This window comes from Talpa occidentalis, unplaced genomic scaffold (genome assembly GCF_014898055.3).
Source record: "Talpa occidentalis isolate TD23 unplaced genomic scaffold, MPIMG_talOcc4v2.1 talOcc4.3, whole genome shotgun sequence".
Taxonomy (NCBI): domain Eukaryota; kingdom Metazoa; phylum Chordata; class Mammalia; order Eulipotyphla; family Talpidae; genus Talpa; species Talpa occidentalis.
The window spans coordinates 77,125,011-77,145,404 of NW_023603184.1; the positions used below are offsets into that span (position 1 = coordinate 77,125,011).

General features: G+C 36.3%; 1 protein-coding gene across 1 annotated transcript in view; it reads right to left on the bottom strand.

Moving 5' to 3' along the window:
* LRP1B (LDL receptor related protein 1B) overlaps positions 1-20,394 on the bottom strand; it is a 1,722,250-nt gene that overhangs the window by 820,165 nt on the left and 881,691 nt on the right. The window contains exon 7 of the mRNA XM_054699700.1: positions 17,213-17,375. Coding sequence (XP_054555675.1) covers positions 17,213-17,375 — 163 coding nt within the window. The remainder of the gene's footprint in view (positions 1-17,212; positions 17,376-20,394) is intronic.

The following is a 20,394-nucleotide window of genomic DNA, read 5'->3' on the forward strand; positions in this document are numbered from 1 at the left end:
ATAATCACAGGAAGAGAGCAGGTGGAGATTTCCTTTTTCTGTTCTTGTAAGTTACACATTTTGTGAAACCACTTAAACACTAATTGTACCCCTGCGGCTTTAAAAGAGTTAATGATGCTTTCTAAAGGTGTTTCATTTGTATTTAGGGAGTAGCTGAGGCAAGAAGGAGACTTTAGCTCACCCAGAATTCATGGCTTAGTGGTTACACAAAAAGCATAGAAGAAAGGCATTTTTGAGATTTGTAACTGAATGAGACCAGGAAAGTTCTAGATGTCAGCACTAAAGCAGAGATTATTCTGAAATTAGTCATCTGTTTCCTGATTGACAGACACTTACAGTCATGTAATTATTCACAGACATCTACTTTATGTTCCTTATAAAAATTGAATGGATTTTATTTTTAGTGCATTAGGTCAACAGAAACTTGAGCAGATACAGAGTATCCACATATTCTATTTTTTCTCTTATTTCCCTTAAGTTTCCTTTATTACTAATATCCTGCATTAGTGTGGTATACTTGTTATACTTAATGAACCAGCATTGATGCCATTATTATTAAAAATCACAGTTTACATTAGGACTCACTCTTCATGCTGTACAGTTCTATGGTTTTTGCAAAAGTGCAATGGCATGCATTCACCATTACTTTACCATACAATGGCTTCAATGCATTAAAAATTCTCTACATTCTACCTGTTCATATATCCCTACTCTCCAGCTCCAACCTCTGGAAACCACTGATCTTTCCATAGTTTTGTATTTTTTTTTTCTTTTTTAGAGATCATGTAGTTTTTTCTATAAATTTTCAGCAATAAACTTTGTGTGTCATTTCTTCTAATATTCATGGAGCTCATAGAATGAAAAAGTAAAGTTACCACATCTTAAGGTATGAAATCCCCACATTTGTTTAGGGTTTGTGCACCTTTTTCTTAATGCTTTCTTCCACCTTCCACCCCAACACCATCTTCAAACTTTCTTATAGTGATTCATTGTGGGTTTAATGTAGTGAATAAGAGATAGGCCATGGTGTGATATTTCTTAAGTTTGAAACCTGATTCCAGCTCTTACTAGCTATTTAACTCTGGGCAGTCATTTGTGTCTCCTACTTTCATATGTAAAAGAAGAGACTAGTACCAAGTCATTAAAAGCACTGTGAAGATTAAATGGATTGGGCCTCCCTAGGGGTGCAACAAGTTGAGTGCAGTGCTGTGAAGCTGTCCACAGCCTCTGCAGTGTGGGTTTGAGTCCTGGCCAGCCAAGCAGATACCCATATGGCGCAGCAGACCTCTCCTGTTTTGCCGCTGCTCCGCTCAACAGTGTTTTCGGTCCATCTGCCTGTTCTGCTCCCCACTCTGTCTCTGGTGAATTCTCTCGCCCTCCTGCGCTTCTGGTCTATACCCCAGTTCTTGTATAAATACTTGTATAAATAAAATTAATCTTTAAAAAAAAAGATTAAATGGATCAATGTAGAAAAAAGTGCTTAGAACAATATCTGGCCCAAAGTAAACAATGACATTGTTGTTGATATAAATCTCTTTCTTTCTTTCTTTTCTTTTTTTTTTTTTAAATATTTATTTATTTATTTATACAAGCACTGGGTACAGTCAGAAGCGCGGGAGGGTGAGAGAATTCACCAGAGCCAGAGTGGGGAGCAGAGCAGGCAGACTGAGGAAGTACGCGGGCGGGCCCCTCCTCCCGTGGCCGGGGAGCAGCGGGGATCGAACCGGCGCTGCAGAGGTTGCAGGCAGCTTTGCAACCCAGCACTCAAACACTGCGCCACCAGGGAGGCCCTAAATCTCTTTCTTTATATGTCTCTATCCCTCAAAGAAAATGGACTCTATCAGAACCACAAATTCACATACTGATATAGCACAAGATAAGAAAAATTAGATAATGCAAAACTAGTTAACTGACACTGTCTCTACATGCAAGAGTATAATAGCTTAGTCATTAGGTAAATGATGACAGAGTGACTGAGACTCAGGTAACTGAACTCTTGAGGACATACTCAAGCAGGAGGTCCAAGAACTTTGTGTGGCATATTCATGTGAAGTTAAACAGGGCAAGGGGACTGAGTAGATGGAACATAAACAATTGTACTTAATACTGTTTCAGCTGACTTATATATGCTGCTATAATAAGAAACCTAAGAATATTTTTATCATCAATATATAAATTAATGTCCTTTCAAATCCAAACATTAAATAAGACCATCTCCAAAAAATGCCACAAATTACATATCAGTTTTAAAAAACAGTAACAACACAGATGTTTATTAAGGCAAGGACTTTGACCTTTTAAGTTTATTGATAAGGTGACTCGTTAAAGTTTTATTCCTTTTTCATTTGAAATTAGTTTTTTTTTTTTCTTTAAAGATTTATTTATTTATTCTATACAAGAACCAGGGTACAGGTCAGATGTGCGAGGATTCACCAGAGCCAGAGCAGAGAGCAGAACAGGCAGAGGGATGAAGCACACTGCTGAGGGGAGCAACGGGCAGACTGGAGAGGTCGGCTCACCATGTGGGACCCTCCCGGGCGGGCTGGCCGGGATCAAACTGGCACTGCAGAAGCTGAGGACAGCCTCGCAGTGCGGCGCTCAACGGCCTGCGTCACCAGGGGAGGCCCAGGGTTTTGGTTTTATTTATTTTTTAATTTTTAAAGATTTATTTATTTATTTATACAAGCACTGGATACAGTCAGAAGTGCGGGAGGGTGAGAGGATTCAACAGAGCCAGAGCAGGGAATAGAACAGGCAGACTGACAAAGTACAGTGCTGAGGGAAGCAGTGGGCAAGACAGGAGAGGCCTGCCGCGCCATGTGGGACCCTCGCTGGTGGCCAGGGATGGAACCAGCGCTGCAGAGGCTGCTGACAGCTTCGCGGCCCAGCACTCAACAGCTGGGCCACCAGGGGAGGCACCAAGGTTTTGGTTTTAGGAACAATCACGTTAGCCTTTAATCCTATAGGCTACAAAAAAAAAAAAAAAAAAAAAAGCTACCTGTTGTTATTCACTATTATTATATTTTCCTAATACAATGATTTTTAATGAAACATGATTAAAATTATTCTTTAAATCATGTAATATTAAGGATAAATGGACTTTGACATATGTTGTAACTATGAAAAATTTTGTAAAACTAGACATCACTTAAACATGCTTTTCAATTTAGAAACAAGAAAAATACGCATTATTAATCTGCTTATCCTATTGAGATACCTCTCTTAGACTTAGAGGAATATATGCAGATCCAAAGAGTAAAACAATCTAAAGAAAGCAGATTTTCCAGAAATTTGTCCTATTTTCTAAGCAGACATTTCCTTCTCTTCAATCATTTAAATCTATGTCTATCTTACTTATTAGGAAGTCACCAGAGATCCCTACAGTATATTTCCCTTCGGCGAAAACTAAGAATATTGCTTTACATTAAACATACTTCAATAAGATCAAGGACATTCTTGGTAGCCACACTGTTTCAAAATTGCTTGCTGAGGCAGAATCACCTTCACTGGTGCAGAATTTACTGCCACCTTTGTCATCACCATCATCATCATCATCATCATCATCATCATCATTATCATGTCCATTACTTTCCTTATCTAGTATTTGCAGGGCTGTGATAAACACCCACAGAATATCCATTAGGAAAAACACGATTGTGTTGGATTGTGTTGTCATGTAGTTTGCATTTCACAGCAAATATTCCCATTACATTGAATCCATCTCTCTCTCTTTCACTGTTGATTTTTCTAATTATTTTTCTTTTTTTTTTTTTTTATAGAGGCATGTTTTATTTATTTATTTGTTTGTTTGTTTTTTGTTTATACATGCACTGGGTACAGTCAGAAGCACGGGAGGGTGAGAGAATTCACCAGAGCCAGAGCGGGGAGCAGAGCAGGCAGAAAGACCGAAGTACACTGCTGAGGGGAGCAGCGGGCGGCAGGAGAGGTCTGCGCGCCATGTGGGACCCTCCTCCTGTGGCCGGGGAGCAGCCAGGGATCGAACCGGCACGGCAGAGGCCGCGGGCAGCTTCGCAACCCAGTGCTCAATCGCTGCGCCACCGGGGAGGCCCCTCTAATTATTTTTCTTTCCAGAAATTTCATTACATTCAGACAGTCATCATCCCCCATATCTCCAGCTTCAACAAAGTTCACATTACTCAAGGAATGCTAACCTTACATCCAGATTGTGGAGTGGACACTGATGAATGCAAATCCAAATAGTACTAGGTATTCCTCCAACAACTGATATTGCTCTAGGTGTGATAATGCCCATCCAGACTGAAGTAGTGGATATATTGTCCATATTTAAGGGCCACATTTCTCTTCCTGCTATAAGAGAATGCCTAAGTAATTTTCCTTATTAGCTGCTGGCAACTTTATGGCCACAAAGGAACAGGAATTAGAATGTAGCTGTGGGTAGGGGAAAGGATGTGGAAGGGCACATGGATCTCTGATGATGTCATTGAGTAATCAATTTAATCAAGCCTGGAACCAACCAAACTTGTTTTCTTTCCTATTTTTTATGTGGAAAAAATATATTACCATTTAAATCAATTGCAGTTAGGATTTCTGTGTCAAAAATACTCTAAAACATTGACTATTATTAGGCTATATTTAAACTATTTCAACTGTTTTCTCTTTATCGTCTACCTTTATTGCTTCCTCCACCAAAAATCAATTTATTTTCCGCTATCATATTGAATTTCTGCAAACATTGCATTTATTCAGAATATGCTACAAATTAAAAAAAGGATAAATTATAACCTAGTGTTTATCAATTTAAATCCAAGATTTAAATTAAATCCAAGATCAAATTAAATCCAAGAAAACAAGACCTTCTATAGGCTGAAAGTAGTATGGAGATTTTAAGAAGTCAAATAGGGGCCTCCCTGGTGGCTCAAAGGGTTGAGGCGCAGCCTATGGTGCTGTTGGCGGTCACTGCAGCACAAGTTCAATTCCCAGCCAGGAGCTGCCCGCATGGTGCAACAGACCTCTCCTGACTCTCCCACAAGTCCCCTCAGCAGTGTCAGTCATTCCTCTTGTTCTGCTCCCCACTCTGTCTCTGTTGGTTCTTCTTACCCCCCCCCCATGCCTCTGGTCTGTACCCCAGTTCTTGTGTGCATAAATAAACAAATCTTTTAAAAAAAGAAGTCAAATAGAAGGATAATGACAATTCTGATGCATGAAGATTTGATAATAAAATTTCTCACCTGGTTCCAGTCCTCTCAGAGAAGAGGGTGCTTAAATTCTAGAAATCTAGCACCAATTATTTAGAGAAATTTCCCCAATCTGGAAATGCTATTATTTTACACATTGGTCAGGGTTTAACATACTTATTTATCTGATTACATTTTTGCCAAGCAAAGTTTTAAAACATGATTTGTATTCATGACTGTCTCCAGAGGGAAAATGAAGCTGATAGATTACTCATTTACAGTAAAATGATAAACATAAATACTGAGCATAGAGGGTTATAAAAAACAGGGGGAAAGGTGAATCCACTGAATTTGAGATACCTTTTAGAAATAGAAACCTTGAAATGACAGCCTTCTATGTATTTAAGTTTTTACAGACACCAAAAGACCAAAAATGGAAAGAGAGAAATCAGATAATTGTTACAGTGGCAGAGACAGCCATCTGTCAACCAGAAACTCATGTTCTTCCCCTTCCAAACTGTGGAATGGTTGACAACCTCCTGCTAGAGACAGTATTTTCTAGTTTCTTTGCCTCAAAATGTGACCAAGTGACTATTGGAATGTAACGAAAATGATGTATGTCAGTGCTTAGCTGGAAATTTTTAAAAAGCAAATGTGTCTTTCTTCTTTCTGATAAAAAGTCACAGGATTTTGAGGCCTTAAATGATGAAGGGAACACAAGATGGAAGCTGTTCTCCATTACTGAAACCCCAAAAAGCCACCTTATAATTAGGAATACATGAAATGAAATCTTTTTTTTTTTTTTTTTTTAAGATTTATTTATTTATATAAGGACTGGGTATAGTCAGAAGCGTGGAAGGGTGAGAGAATTACCAGAGCCAGAGCAGGGAACAGGACAGGCAGACTGACGAAATAAACTGCTGAGGGGAGCAGCGGGCGCGGCAGGAGAGGCCTGCATGCCATGTGGGACCATTGTCAGTGGCCGGGGATCAAACTGGTGCTGCAGAGGCTGCGGGCAGCTTCTCAGCTCAGCGCTCAACCGCTGCACCACTGGGGAGGCCAATGAAATGAAATCTTGATTTGAAAAAATTCAGTTGTGTGATTCACTGAAATATATAGCAATAAGTGTTATTATAACAAGTTCAAAAATAGTAAAAATTCACTATTGCCTTAACAAAAATCTCAAATATATAACATTGGCTTAATGATAAAGTGGCAGCAATAGGGTCATGATTTATGGTGGAAAATATTCAGTCTAAAATACTTAATAAAAAATATCTTTGTATACCTTGCAGAGGAAAAATACTGAGTTTGTGGATTTAAGGACAGAAGTGTAAAATAATAAGTATGTAAGTCACTGCATGCTTAATTTGAAAAAGAGTACAGATTAGAATTAGGTGGTTGATAGCAAAAATGAAAGAACATAGAAGTTCATAATTAAGGTCTCCCAGGTTTGGAAAAGTTAACTGCTTCTAGGACCTGAATAGCAAGAAAAAAATATTGAAAAAGATGTTGAACAACAAAAGCTAATTAAGTCTTCTCAATTAAACAGAGAAATTTAGCCTTCAGAAAAAGGTGTTTGCTGCCTACTGAAACATTATTTCAAATGGCCTCGAAGTAACCACCAAGAGGTTGAAAGAGGAAACCAAAATAATGATGTGAAAAGAAACAAACTGGGCTTGATAATTATTTTTAGGATATAACTTTGTGATTATTCATGCACAAAACTAATGGGAAAGAACAAAATGAAAATTCAACCAATTTTCAGGAGACTCTATAGACCCCAAAGCCATGAGCCTTTGTCTCATAAAACCTTAAAACAACATAAAAGAACAAGAACCCTCATGGAGAAATGAGAGCTCCCACGAGAAGGATGTTCCTCATTGTTAATACCTGATGTAATATTCAATACAACAGATTAGAAAGACTGTCCTGGCAGAAAATAGGTGAAGGTAAACAAAGATTTGGGGAAACTGCAGAGAAAGAACTGTCTAAACAAGGAACTTCCTGCCTACAAAGGCAGGAGAGTTACCGTATTTTCCTGGCCAGATTTCATTATTGCTTGGTACCAAAAACTGCTATGTGCCCCCAATATTTATTTTTCTAAGTGAAAAACTTTGGTGAATTTGTCACTGGAACATCATTTTATATAGGGCATGGGGTGGGGGGGCAGCAGGTACAGAATTTCTTGTCTTTTGACTCTTTGCTATAGCTCAATAAACCACTAAATACCATGATGGAAAGGACTGTATTACCTGGATATCCTCTACTTCAATGTACATTTGGTACCCTCCACATATGCAATATTTAGTAGCTAGTAAACTATGATAGAAATGACTATATTATTTGAAGACATATTATCCCACTTTCATAGTATTGGTATTATCATAGACAAGTAAGTACTACATTTCCTATTAATATACACTACATCCAGCTGTATGTATATATTTTAGGAAAATTTCCTCTCTTAGTTTATGATAGAATATGTAGAGGTCATCTGAGATTTTAGACAAAATTGACAGAATCTTGATATAAAACCACATGAAGTAAGGGTACAACAAATCTGTAACACCCTCATTAAACTTATATATTAGTGTGAAATATAATTTTATTCAGTTACATCAAAATATTGGAGTAAATAAAGGTAACTACTATTATTTTAACAAATACAGCTGCTATAAGCAGATTTTTCCATTGATAATTCATTCATAGCTTAGGTTATACTCCATGAAAATTAGGTTTATGCAATTACTTCAGCTAATGATTTAATTTTATTATGTACATATTTGAAATGACTTCATCAATTTAAATTCTTTTTTTTTTTTTTTTTTTGTGAGTCCCTCTCTGGAGGCCAGGGAAAGAACCAGCGCTACAGAGGCTGCGGGCAGCCTCGCAGCCCAGCGCTCAACAATTTAAATTCTTAATACAATAAAATGATTTGAAAAATAAAATTGTGTTTTCTTAAAAAGACGAATCAGTGGCCTCCCCTGGTGGTGCAGTGGTTGAGTGCTGGGCTGAGAAGCTGCCCACAGTCTCTGCAGCGCTGGTTCGATACCCGGCTGCCGGCAAGGGTCCCACATGGCCGTAGACCTCTCCTGCCATGCCCGCTGCTCCCCTCAGCAGTATTTCATCAGTCTGCCTGTTCTGTTCCCTGCTCTGGCTCTGGTGAATTCTCTTACCCTCCTGTGCTTCTGACTGTACCCAGTACTTGTATAAATAAATACATCTTAAAAAAAAAAAAAAAGATGAATCAGTGATCTTATCAATTTGGAAGGTTTTGATTATTGTAAACTTCCAAACACTGTGGATAGGTCCCATACTGAATACATGAGAGTATTTGCCTAGGTATGCTCCAAATTAATTAGATTCCCAATTTAAAATTCTATGTTGAGACTTAGACTGAAGGCTTTCAGAAAGAAATAACACTATTTTTTAATATCTCTTTTAAATTCATATTATGTTAAACAAAACAGATTTAGAAAGTAAATATAAGGGTTTACTAAATTCTTTGGTACTTGATGATGTTAACATAACTATATTTATGAAGAGCAAATACAAAATTGTTTTTGTTTCTGTCAATTCCCTCAAAAATCATTATTTTTAAATGTCAGTGGGGCACAATTAACTGCACATCTGTTTGCAGTTAATTGTTTATCTGGGCACAATTTTCACAAGTGTTCACAAAGACAATTATCTCTTTAAAACCAAATACCATCAATACTTGTTTTTTCCTTTACAAAATTGAAAAAAACAACAACAACAATAAAAAAAACCTTGAGCAAAACCACCTGATATTGGAAAACCTCTATTTGACCACAAAGTCAGGTCAATTTCTCCCAAGTCAAACCAATAGGAATGTGAATCAAAGGATAGTATCAATTTTAGTTCAATATCCTGCAATAACAGTCAAGCAGAATGGGACATAACTAAGCATAAAATCTGAATGTTGTCTTTCAATTAATTTTAATGTCTAATTATTTATCTTTTGTTTGAATATGGTTAACAATGAAATCCTGAATTGATTATAAGTATGAAAGTTGGTTAATGAATAGGATAACATTGTAAAGATTTTTTTTTTATTTTTTTTACCCTTTCCTTTTTTTTTTTCTTTACCCTTACTCTTTCCTTAGTTTAAAAACGAATATTCTCTAGATTATATGAAAATAACATTCTGTTTGTCCTGATGATGTACCCCCTGCCACACCAATCCTAGATGCAGCAATGCCTAGTTCCTGGCCCTGGTGAGCTCCTGGAGGCATCTTCCCACTCTGACCATGCCACCCTAACTGTCCCTGGGATGCCTCAAAACCTGGATCCCAACACCAACCAGCCTCATGATATTTTCCAGCACCACCACAAACCCCAAGAGTTTCTAGCTGCCACATACATTAACTAGTAAATGGTAAGGACGGTGGGAGAGGAAGCTCCCCCACACCTAAATCTGAAACTACAACAGAACAAACCCAAAGGAAACAATGGGGAGTAGGAAAAACATAAATGGACAAGCAAGTCCATAGAGGAACAGTGCACCACTAAAAGAAAACAAATCTCTAGAAACAAGTCACAAAGACATGGAAGAGCTTTAGTTCCCATCAGATACAGAATTCAAAACTTCCATGATTATGACAATCAAAAATCGGAACCATATTAAGAAAATTCAGGGAAAAAAAGTTAAGAGATATGCAAAAAAAGAAACTCAGAAGAGCAAATTCATGGTATGAGAAACACAATCAACAAAGAAGCTCAAACTTGATTTTTCATTTATTTTTTAAGATTTATTTATACATGCAAAAGCTGGGGTGTAGGCCAGAGATGTAGGGGTTGAGAGGATTGACCAGAGACAATGGGAAGCAGAACAGTCTGATCTACTGAAATGCACTGCTAAGGGGAGCAGGGGTGAGTCAGGAGAGGTCTGCTGTGCCCTGTGGGTGGCTCTCTGGTGGGGCATGGAACTTGTGCTGCAGTGGCTGTTGACAGCTTCATAGTGCTGAGGCTTAACCCCTAGCACCACCATGGAGGCCCCTCAAAATTGAAATTTTAAGGTAATAATAGAAACACAAAACGTAGAAAGATCAATGGAGGGCATAGAAAATTCTGGAGAAAGCCAAAGGGGTAGATGGAGCTGGAAGGGATTATGCTAAGGAAAATAAGTCAAAAGGAGAAAGATAAATATCACATGGTTTCAACTGTTCCACGTATAAGTGGAAGATAGAGAAACCAAACAAAAGGTCAAAGGAAAACCTTGAAAGCTGACAAGAGATATGAAGAATTCAGGAGGTGATGGGGAGAAGGGAGAAAGGGAGGTGTGAAAACAACAGTGTGGGGGAAGCAAGTTGATCTATGACCAAGGCTACTAGAAGGGGAGTGTAGTGGGGTGGGAGCAAACAGGAGAGATTTATCTAAAGCAGGATTACTGGGACTTTGGTGTTGAGTATGGTAAAATAACATACATTTGTAGAAGTATAAACCTATAACCCTAAGACATAGGGTTATTGTAAATTGTAAATTGTAAAGCAATCTTGTAAATCAATATTACATCAATAAATATAACTTAAAAAAAAAAGAACATTTTGGGACTGACTCAAAAATTTCAGAGAAACTAGTAAGACCTCAGTAACCATGACTGATAGATTCTTGGAGACTAAAACTTTAAGTGAAAGTACATGTAACAAAATCAGTTTTACAACAGATGGACAGATAAAAGAATGGAAGTTCCTATGACATATTACTGGTCTCAAATACATGACCAAGATTCAAATTAAAGACTCACCCCCCCCCATTAATATTGAACAGTAATTTGCATTCATTCATTTTCCACTTCATTTATTTCAGTTCAGGGTCTTGGGTGACTGCAGTCTATTCCAGCAGCTCATGGCTGAATGTGGCAATGTACTCTGATTGGATGTCTTTTCATCAAAGGGCACCCTCATCTCCCACCTCCATGCTCACTCAGGCTGGGAAAATTAGACAACCCAATGATCATAACATGCACATCATGGGATGTGGGAAGAAACCAGATTAATTAAAGCAAACTCATGCAGACATGGGGAGAAATTGCAAACTCCACATGACCAATGACTCCGACTGGAAATCATACTTTTTTTTCATCAACATAAAGAAATAATATTGAACAAAACTATGTGATTCAAGAAATTGTTTTCTATTTAGAATGAGTCTTTTTTGGTAAACTATAATAACCATATGATCTGGGCCTCCCCTGGTGGCGCAGCAGTTGAGCACTGGGCTGCAAAGCTGCCCACAGCCTCTGCAGCACCGGTTTGATCCCCGGCTGCCGGTGAGGGTCCCACATGGCGCACAGACCTCTCTTGCCTCGCCCGCTGCTCCCCTTAGCAGTGTATTTCGTCAGTCTGCTTGTTCTGTTCCCTGCTCTGGCTCTGGTGAATTCTCACCCTCCCGCGCTTCTGACTGTACCCAGTGCTTGTGTGAATAAATAAACCAATCTTAAAAAAAATATGATCTTATAGTAATATTTGATATTTGATAAATAGTATTTGTTTTCCAAGTTTTATATGAATTAGATCATATAATTAATGTTTGATGTCTGTGTCAATTGAATGCGGCAATAAAATTGTCCATATATTTTCAAAAGCAAGAACACTGACTCGTACCTATGTTTTCACAGAACTCCACATAGGAAACAATAAGAAATAACTTTAAATGACTTGAAGACATAAAACTATCCTTTTTTTATAATGGCACAGATTTTTTAACACAAATCTCTTCTCTGAGTGTAAGAAAGATTTCATGCCACTAGAGAATAATTTCATAAGTAAAACTGTAATTTACTTAATATTACCCCAGTGGTTTAGAAATGTTCACATTGCTTCCAAAAGTACTGGAGAATCTGATAGAATAAAAACTACCATCAACTTTTTAAACTATGCCTTTACAGATAGCGACAGGAATATTGGGATTGCTATCTAGAATCCCCCCATCCTAAATTCTTTGCTGCCTTGTATAAAATATTACAAGGGAAAAAAAGGCATTTGCCTTGAAAAGAGATAAGAAAATATTTCCTAAGCTGACTTTATATGTCTTTGGCAAATAGGAAATGGAGATAATCTCCTAAAGGAAGGGATGAGGAGTTCAAGTAATATTTGTCCATATTCCAAACATATTTAAATAAGCTTTAAAAGACCCTTGAGTATCCAGGAAGAATAAAAAAAAAGATGCAGATCTCTCATATCTGTTGCATGTGAGAAAGGACTAGCATATAAAAGCAGTTGTAGTGGATGGTACAAATCACAATTTATTTTTCTTTATCCCAAGTTAGCTCATTCGCAATTACATACCGATATCTCTCCTCCCTCTCTTTCATATAACAATGGTAAAAACCACCTGATTCAACCTGGTTGTCCCTTGAGGCAGACATGAGGGAATGTTTGCTTTCACAACTCTTATACCCATGGAAGAAGCAGTTTTCTTCTTTTAACTGAACACCATGTTTCTATACAAGGTGCCTGGAAACTCATTAGCTACCTTACAATCACAGATGAATTAGCCTGAAAAGAAAACACTTAAAATAATGTCATAGCATAAAATGGTAGAAGGGGTACAGGTCTTTAATGGTGTTGTTCAGTCACTGAAATGATGAACTCAGACACTACATTGTATCTAGATTTTTAAGAGAAATAAATATCCCTTCATAATTAAAGCTATGTACAGTTTATTATTTTTATTTTTTTAGTTTATTTTATCTATTGTATGGATGTCATTAATTAGAGTGGGACTTCAGAGAAGAAATCTCTTTTTGTAGTGAGTGGTTGGAAGTTTGGAAGGTACTTAGTATGAATGCTAGAGATAAAATTGGGAGCCCAATATCTTAAAGATTAACAGGCATCGACAATTTGAGAGGAGAGAGCAAAGCAAAACAACTAAAGAGTTTAAGTAGAGATGTGGAATGATTTGCATTATTTTGACACCATGAATGCTATGAGTCAAGTGCACAGTAGGAGTAGGATCAATTTGCATGATTCTCAATAAAAGGTGCTACTGAACACAGACCATTCCAGGTTATGCTGCCCTGTTCCCAAACTACTCTGATAAAAGCATAATTTATAACTGAAGTAGACAGTAATTAAAGATAATGCCACACATGAAACTCTACTTGAGGAGCATTCAAAGGTGAAATTTGAAGAGAGTGGACACAGGAAATAATATTACTAACAAGAATTAGCAATATTATTTTAATAATTTCACATTCATGGTAAATGTATTCTTGTCTCCAGTTTAGTGTGATTATTTTAATTTAATAGGAGCTTAGATCTCTACCTTAGAACCAAAATTGGAAACTAGCTTCATACCTGTCCTCAGTTACAACCCTCACAACACTAAAATACATCAGGGTTTATTACTGAAACAACGTCATGTTCAATAGCACAGTTCAACTAACAAAGTAACTATGAAGAGCTTTAATTCTTTATCTTCTGAAAGACATGGAAGATAATCCAAACATATTATATACAGTGTAAATTATTAAAATGATCTTTTTGCTACTCTATAGTCACAGTTGCTCTGTATTTTTCTCCACCAAAATCTTGTATACGCATTTTTATTCTAGTCTCTACAACTTTTTTTTTCATGTTTTATCTCCTCTTCTTCACTATTTTATTATATAATAAATAGACTTAGTATCTAAGAAATAAACCATTTTTATGAGGGTATTTAGTAGAAAGTGAATAAGGCTAGAAAGAAAATTGTATCTCTTACAGGGTAGAACACTGGTTTCAACACTTTATGGTATCAGAAATATTAGTAATTAATTTTGAGTCAACATGAACAGAACTTCACATTTTGTATCACTGAAAAGGTTAAAGTGCTTTATATGTCTGACTTTACTTAATCCTCCTAACAGCCTTTTAGAGTAAACTATGATTATCCATACTTTTTAGATAAATAAAGCAAATCACAAAGAGGCATCCAGCATCATACAGTTAGTACCTGTTAGAGCCAGGATTTGATCCCAGGGAGAGTGACTTAAGCAGAAAGCTCTTAACCATTAAACATGCAGAATTTTAATAAGCACTGCCAGAAAAGTTGTTGTTTTTTTTTTTTAATGGTAGTTGGATTATGATCACAATTCTACCTTCCAACTCTAATGACTCTATTGAGATGATGTTGGAAGTTTCTTTGAAAGAGAAAATATTGCTAACATTTGAAATGAATAAGAAATTCTTATGAAGCATCTCCAGAAAAATACCCTAAATTCACAAGTCAGTGCCAACTACTAAAAAATCTAAGAGCATGGATGGTGTTGATAGACTATCTCTCATCTTGGCTGATTTGGACTGGAGCCTGGTTGAAGGCACAATAAGAGTCCAGAAAAAATTAGTTATTTTTATTCAAACATGGAGAACTAAAATAAAATAAATTTAAAATGATAATATTGCAGTAATCCTTGGATTTAAAGGAAACAGGAGTTGAGAAAAGTGAAGGTAAAGTCATAGCCAAGTAAAACACTTTTTCAATGCCAACTCTGGGGAGGTAAATCTCCCTCTATTTCCATATCTATTAAAGTCAAGCTCTAAGAGTCAGGTCAGACCTTTAATACATTCTGATGTTTTCTGAACTGAAGTTGTAACAGAGCCACAGTCTATCACCCCATACAATTAGGAAAGGAAGGAGAAATTTCTCTGGTGGCACATTTCTCCTTTGGGGGTCATGCAGAGCTGTTCTAGTCTCAGGCTGTCCAAATTACTCTCAAGCAGGTCCAAAGGTAAAAGTTAAAGAAAATGCCTACTGTTTCTTCCCTAGACAGTATCACATTAATTGGAAGAACATTTCTGGCATTAACAGAAAAGTAGAATGTGTTTTGAAAGTGTTCTGTTGTGAACGGGCTTGTATTTATAAAAAAGCAGAGCTTTTTCATCTTGATTTTTATGATTTGTGATTGAAAAATGGTGCTAGAAAGACAGAGCAAACTCAAACAAAAAAATCCAAAGAACCTATTGTGATAAATGATACATGACAAAATTATATTTAAACAGTTACTAGGCCCAAAGGAATCCAGCAGAGTATAAGTGCAAACAATGTGGGGGTTTTCTATTCCTAATTTCTTTGACAAAAATGACAAAATATGGTTCTTTCATATAATGACAAGGAGAAATAGGGAGCCAGAGAGCATAAAACATGTTGCTGTTCAGAAAGAGAGACTGTATTCACATATATTATATTTCTGATTGGCAGTCTTATTTGAAAGGGTCTCAGAATCTTAGAATGGGGAAGGATTAGAGTGGTAGAAAAAGGAGAGAAACACAATAGCTTTACCTCCTAACACTTCAGACAGACAAGACTGTGCAAAGGCTAATTTGAAATTCAGTTTAGCACATCCAGAGAAAAACATGCAAGCACATATATTTCTAAACAGAATGCCAAAAGCATGTTGTTAGCACATTTGTGAATTTCCAATTCTTTCTTACTACTCTTATCCAACAACCCAAACAAATCAGTTTAAATACAACTTCTTTTACTAATGTCTTTTGAAGCATCACTGCAGTCAGATTGAGTCAAGTAACCATCTGCTGCAAATACAAATAGAGCTACATTCAAGAATTATATTACACAGCCTTCCTAGCAAAGTTCTTACGTGCAAGCTGTTCTTGTCAAAATCAAAACCATTGTGATGATGCATCTTAATATTCAATCAGACTTTAAGTAAAGAGTGACAAAAGTCCACATATGGATGACAGCTGTTTCTTCAGTAAATATTTTTCCATTTATTGAATGGAGGCTTATGGCAGTTTAGGATATGTTCCATCAGACATTTCAGTCTGAACTGCTTGGGGACGATTAAAACAATAATAAGAATAACATTTTTCTGTTTTCAATTTTTTATAATTACTATTATTTTAAGATTTATTTATTTATGCATATAAGAGCTGGAGTGTAGGCCAACGGTGCAGGGGTGAGAGGATTCGCCAGAGACAGAATGGGGAGCAGAACAGCAGATTCACTGAAATACACTGCTGAGGGAGCAGTGGGGGAGATAGGAGAGGTCTGCTGTGCCATGTGGGTCACCTCCCTGGCCAGCTGGGGAATCAAACTCATGCTGTAGTGGCTGGGATAGCATGATAGCAATGTCTTTAAAACCTGTAACACCAGGGAGGCCCCAGTTTTCAATTTTTTGTTACAATATATCTTTGAATAAAAAACAGTTCTTCCACTTAAAGTGGCACACTGTGTCATTCATTTAAGAGAATCCTTGACCAATAAATACTGAAGAAAGAACTGAATTTATAGGACTCTAGACATAGCTTTGCCCCTCCTTCTTTAATAAAGCCAGAGTATCTATAAAATAGAAGCATAATTCCTCCATGATTTTCTAATCATAGGAATAAAGTTCATGAGGCTTTAAACATTTTTAGACTATATTTTGACAAACTGTGAAATAATAAAAAAGATTAATGAGTCTACTAATTAAAAGAAGTTCAGATAAGCTAGGACTTTTTAAACAATAAAGCAGTTTACAAATTTGTAAAGTAAAAACATAAGAAAGTGAAAATGAATTATGATGAGGAATTCAGTGACCCCATAATAAAAACATAGTATTTAAACATCAGTAGTTGGAGGAAAAAAATATATAGTCTCAACTAACAAAAATGATATTAATAATTTACTAGTATCATTGAACAGATATACTAAAGGTTGTGCTGGACATAAGTTTATTAATTATACATCCTTGAAATGGCATTTACTAAGTATTCCACCTACTCAGTACATAACTAACTATCTTAAGGTCTCTCCTCTTTAACCTGAAACTATCTGAAGCTCTTCTCTCATAACCCCAAAGCAATTCCTGGGATGGTGGCAGATTGCTTTTGTCTTAGATTATGCACCAAATGTTGATGGGTTAAGGGATTAGTATGTTTCCAGCCTCTGCATGATAAGTTACCTTCATTTTTCATTTCTATACTGCAGTTGTTAAAATTAACATAGAACACAATTGAGCTGTAGTCTTATATTCTACATTTTTTATCACACTGATTTTTTTTTAGATGGAGATTATTTCAAATTAAATATTATAAAGAATGTCTTACCCTGCTATTGGATCTACTGCTATTGCCTTAGGATTGTGAAGCTCAAGATCAATCAGGGTGACACATACAGATCCGTTGTAATTACACACGAAGATCCGATCACTCACATAGTCCACAAAATAAAGATTTCTGGTAAGCCAGTCAATTGCCATTTGTTGAACATCTGAAAAACAGACACACAGACAACATAACTTAATCACAGGTGCAAATCTATTATAATCTAGAGTACATATATTTGTACAGTTCATCACAAAGGATATGTCAAAAGTATAGATACTTTATGATTTGAAAAAAGAACTGCAAAGATAATCTTGTTTTCCCACAGTAATTTTGTAAAATGATTACTACCACTTGATAACCTTTCTTTTCGTTATCTAAGAGCTGAAGATAACCTAGACAAAAGAAGCAAGATTTCTAAATCCTAAACATTAGAAACTTACAAGGAAAGCTTTCTCCTACTTTTTTCATTATCTAAAATAGTCCATTCAATTCAAATGGCATAGCTAACTCAAAAGCACAACTAAACTCTGAGTAAAAGGCATACTTTTTGTGAACTTATGGCAAACTCTTCTCAGAATTCTTCTTAAAAAAGGAATGGGTAGAAAACATTGAAAAAAAATCTGTAAGATTCCTTTGTTTATAAAATTTATCCAAACTGGATATCCAACTTTGAAATAAAGCAAAAGCCAAGGCGATCTGTTCTTTCAGTGACCTACATAGGTGTTGAAGCAGGCAATCAAGAGAAGGTGACAATACACTGAACTGAATGTTGGTTTGACCTGGGCAATGGTAGATAGAATCTTCACCTTCCCACCTTGGAACATATTTAGTGGGTTCCCTTTGTTTCCCACCTCTCAAAAGTCGCTGCAAGGACAGCCGTGAGAAAATGTGTTATAATATATTTTTCAGATGCTCTGGGCTGTAAACATGACCAGAGTCCAGTTAAAATCTCTATAAGACTTTCACCCATGGAGTAGTAGGTGCAAATAACTACTAACCTTGAAGTCACCCAAGACAAGCCTCATTAGTTTCCTTGTTCATTAAACCTGCCACTTACCAATCTGAATCTGAAGCTATGTGCCTTTTAATGGTATGTTTTTGTCTTCCCAGTTCTCAGGTGTATGGGGCCCAATTTCAGATTATAATTGGGAAATTCCAGGAAGGTTGAGACCCATCAGTAGGCATTGTAAAACATGCTTGCTCAAAATCTGATAATTATTTGGAAGAATGTTATTCAATAGCACTGCCTATATTTATAGAAATAATACTATATTTATTGTTAGAAATATTCTATATCTATGTGGCCCAATAAAATAGTCACTAACTAAATATGTCTCATCAGCACTAAAAGTGTGGCTAGTGTGGTTGATAAAATAAATTGTTGTGCATAATTTTAATTAATTTAAATGTAAATTTAAAAATGTCAGGTAGGGCCTTCCCTGGTGTTGCAACAGTTGAGCAGCGGGCTGCAGAGTTGCCCACAGCCTCTGCAGCACCAGCTTGATCCCCAGCCACCAGGTGAGGGTTCCACATGGCACACAGACCTCTCCTGCTGCCCGCTGCTCCCCTAGCAGTGTGTTTCATTGGTATGCCTGTTCTGTTCCCCACTCTGGCTCTGGTGAATTCTCTCACCCTCCTGCACTTCTGAATGTGCCCAGTGCTTGCATAAATAAATAAATAAATCTTTAAAAATAATAAAAATATCAGGTAGCTAGTACCACTATGGATAGCACAGCTCTAGAACATATAGGTGTTTGAGTATTTCCTATTTGATTGCATCTATGTACTTTGAAATTGCATGTTTATTTGTAGATATTTATCTTGTAGAAAGGTTAAAAACAAAAGTCATGGTTTTATTACCTTGTGAGGTATTTAACAAATCTATACATTACATAAAAAAATCTTATTTAAGCATTCTTTTTCTTTACAGTGTCTATAAATATTTCCACTAAAGTTCCTAAAACAGCAATACTGGGCTGGTTCTCTTAGTAATACCATAAATTAATCCCTGATCCAAATGTATTCCTAAATTTTATGATAATCACACCATTATCAGGTGGAAATTATACTTTGATACCCCCTTGTTCAAACTTACTATAGATAGATGTTTCATTGACTAAGCAGAGTTTCCTTCTGCAATCTGAGTCTTACATTCTTTCTACTCTTGCTTCAAAATACTTTATAGTAATATGCTGCCTCAGTGAATTACATTCTCTCAAGAGAAAGACTAATATAGATGTAAATGTCGTCATTATCATTCATAATGGTATACTGACAAAGGGAAGTTGTGAAAGTAGAAACTTCACAGGAATTTCTACCATGCCATATAAGAACAAGCAGAAAGTGAGCACTGCAACTTATTGGATACAAGTTTTTCCAGTCATCGATTAGTTTTCTGAATTAAAACGTTTGAATAGAAACATAATCATTTAACTGTCCCATGAACTGCATGAAACTTCTTTTCAACCAGTTCAACAACAATAATTTTTAAAAATCTGAACCCTTTCTCTATCTCCAGAAGCCTGGAGATACATGCTTTGTGTTGTTTTTTATTCTTTTTGCATTATTATTATATCAGCTAGAGCTCAGAACCTACTGCTTCAAATGCCATTTGAAATACCTTGGTTGCAGATAAAGTATGTGCCAAAGTCCATTGAATGACCCATCTCTCATGCTAGGCATGCAGTTGGCTTAGTCTATGCAATTGTAATTTCAGACAAAAGAGCTGTTTGACAGCATTCACACCTTCTTTCAACTCTGTATCATCTCAGAAAAATTTTCTGCTACTGAAACAATAGGTATTGTTAACAACCATCCAAGTTTGAAGTGGCAGTGTCTCACTAAAGAACATAATTATTAGTGAAACAATAATTGTGGAAATTGGTTTTATTTCCTTTTTTATATTTGAAGTGTTTTCCTGTTTTTAATGCAATTTTATTAAGATTGGAGATTGAGACAATAAGGTATAGAGTTCAAGTAAGCAAGCCACTAGATGGATAGATGATTAGAAAGATGACAGACACAATAGATAGATGATGGAAAGATAAATATAGATCAATGGATAGATAGGTGGTGGGTATATAGATAGGTAAGTAGGGAGAGAGATTGGTCAATAAATTTGGTTAAAATGATTTGAACATTTTTTTGGAGTTAGGTATATTCTCTTGACAATGAATTCAGTC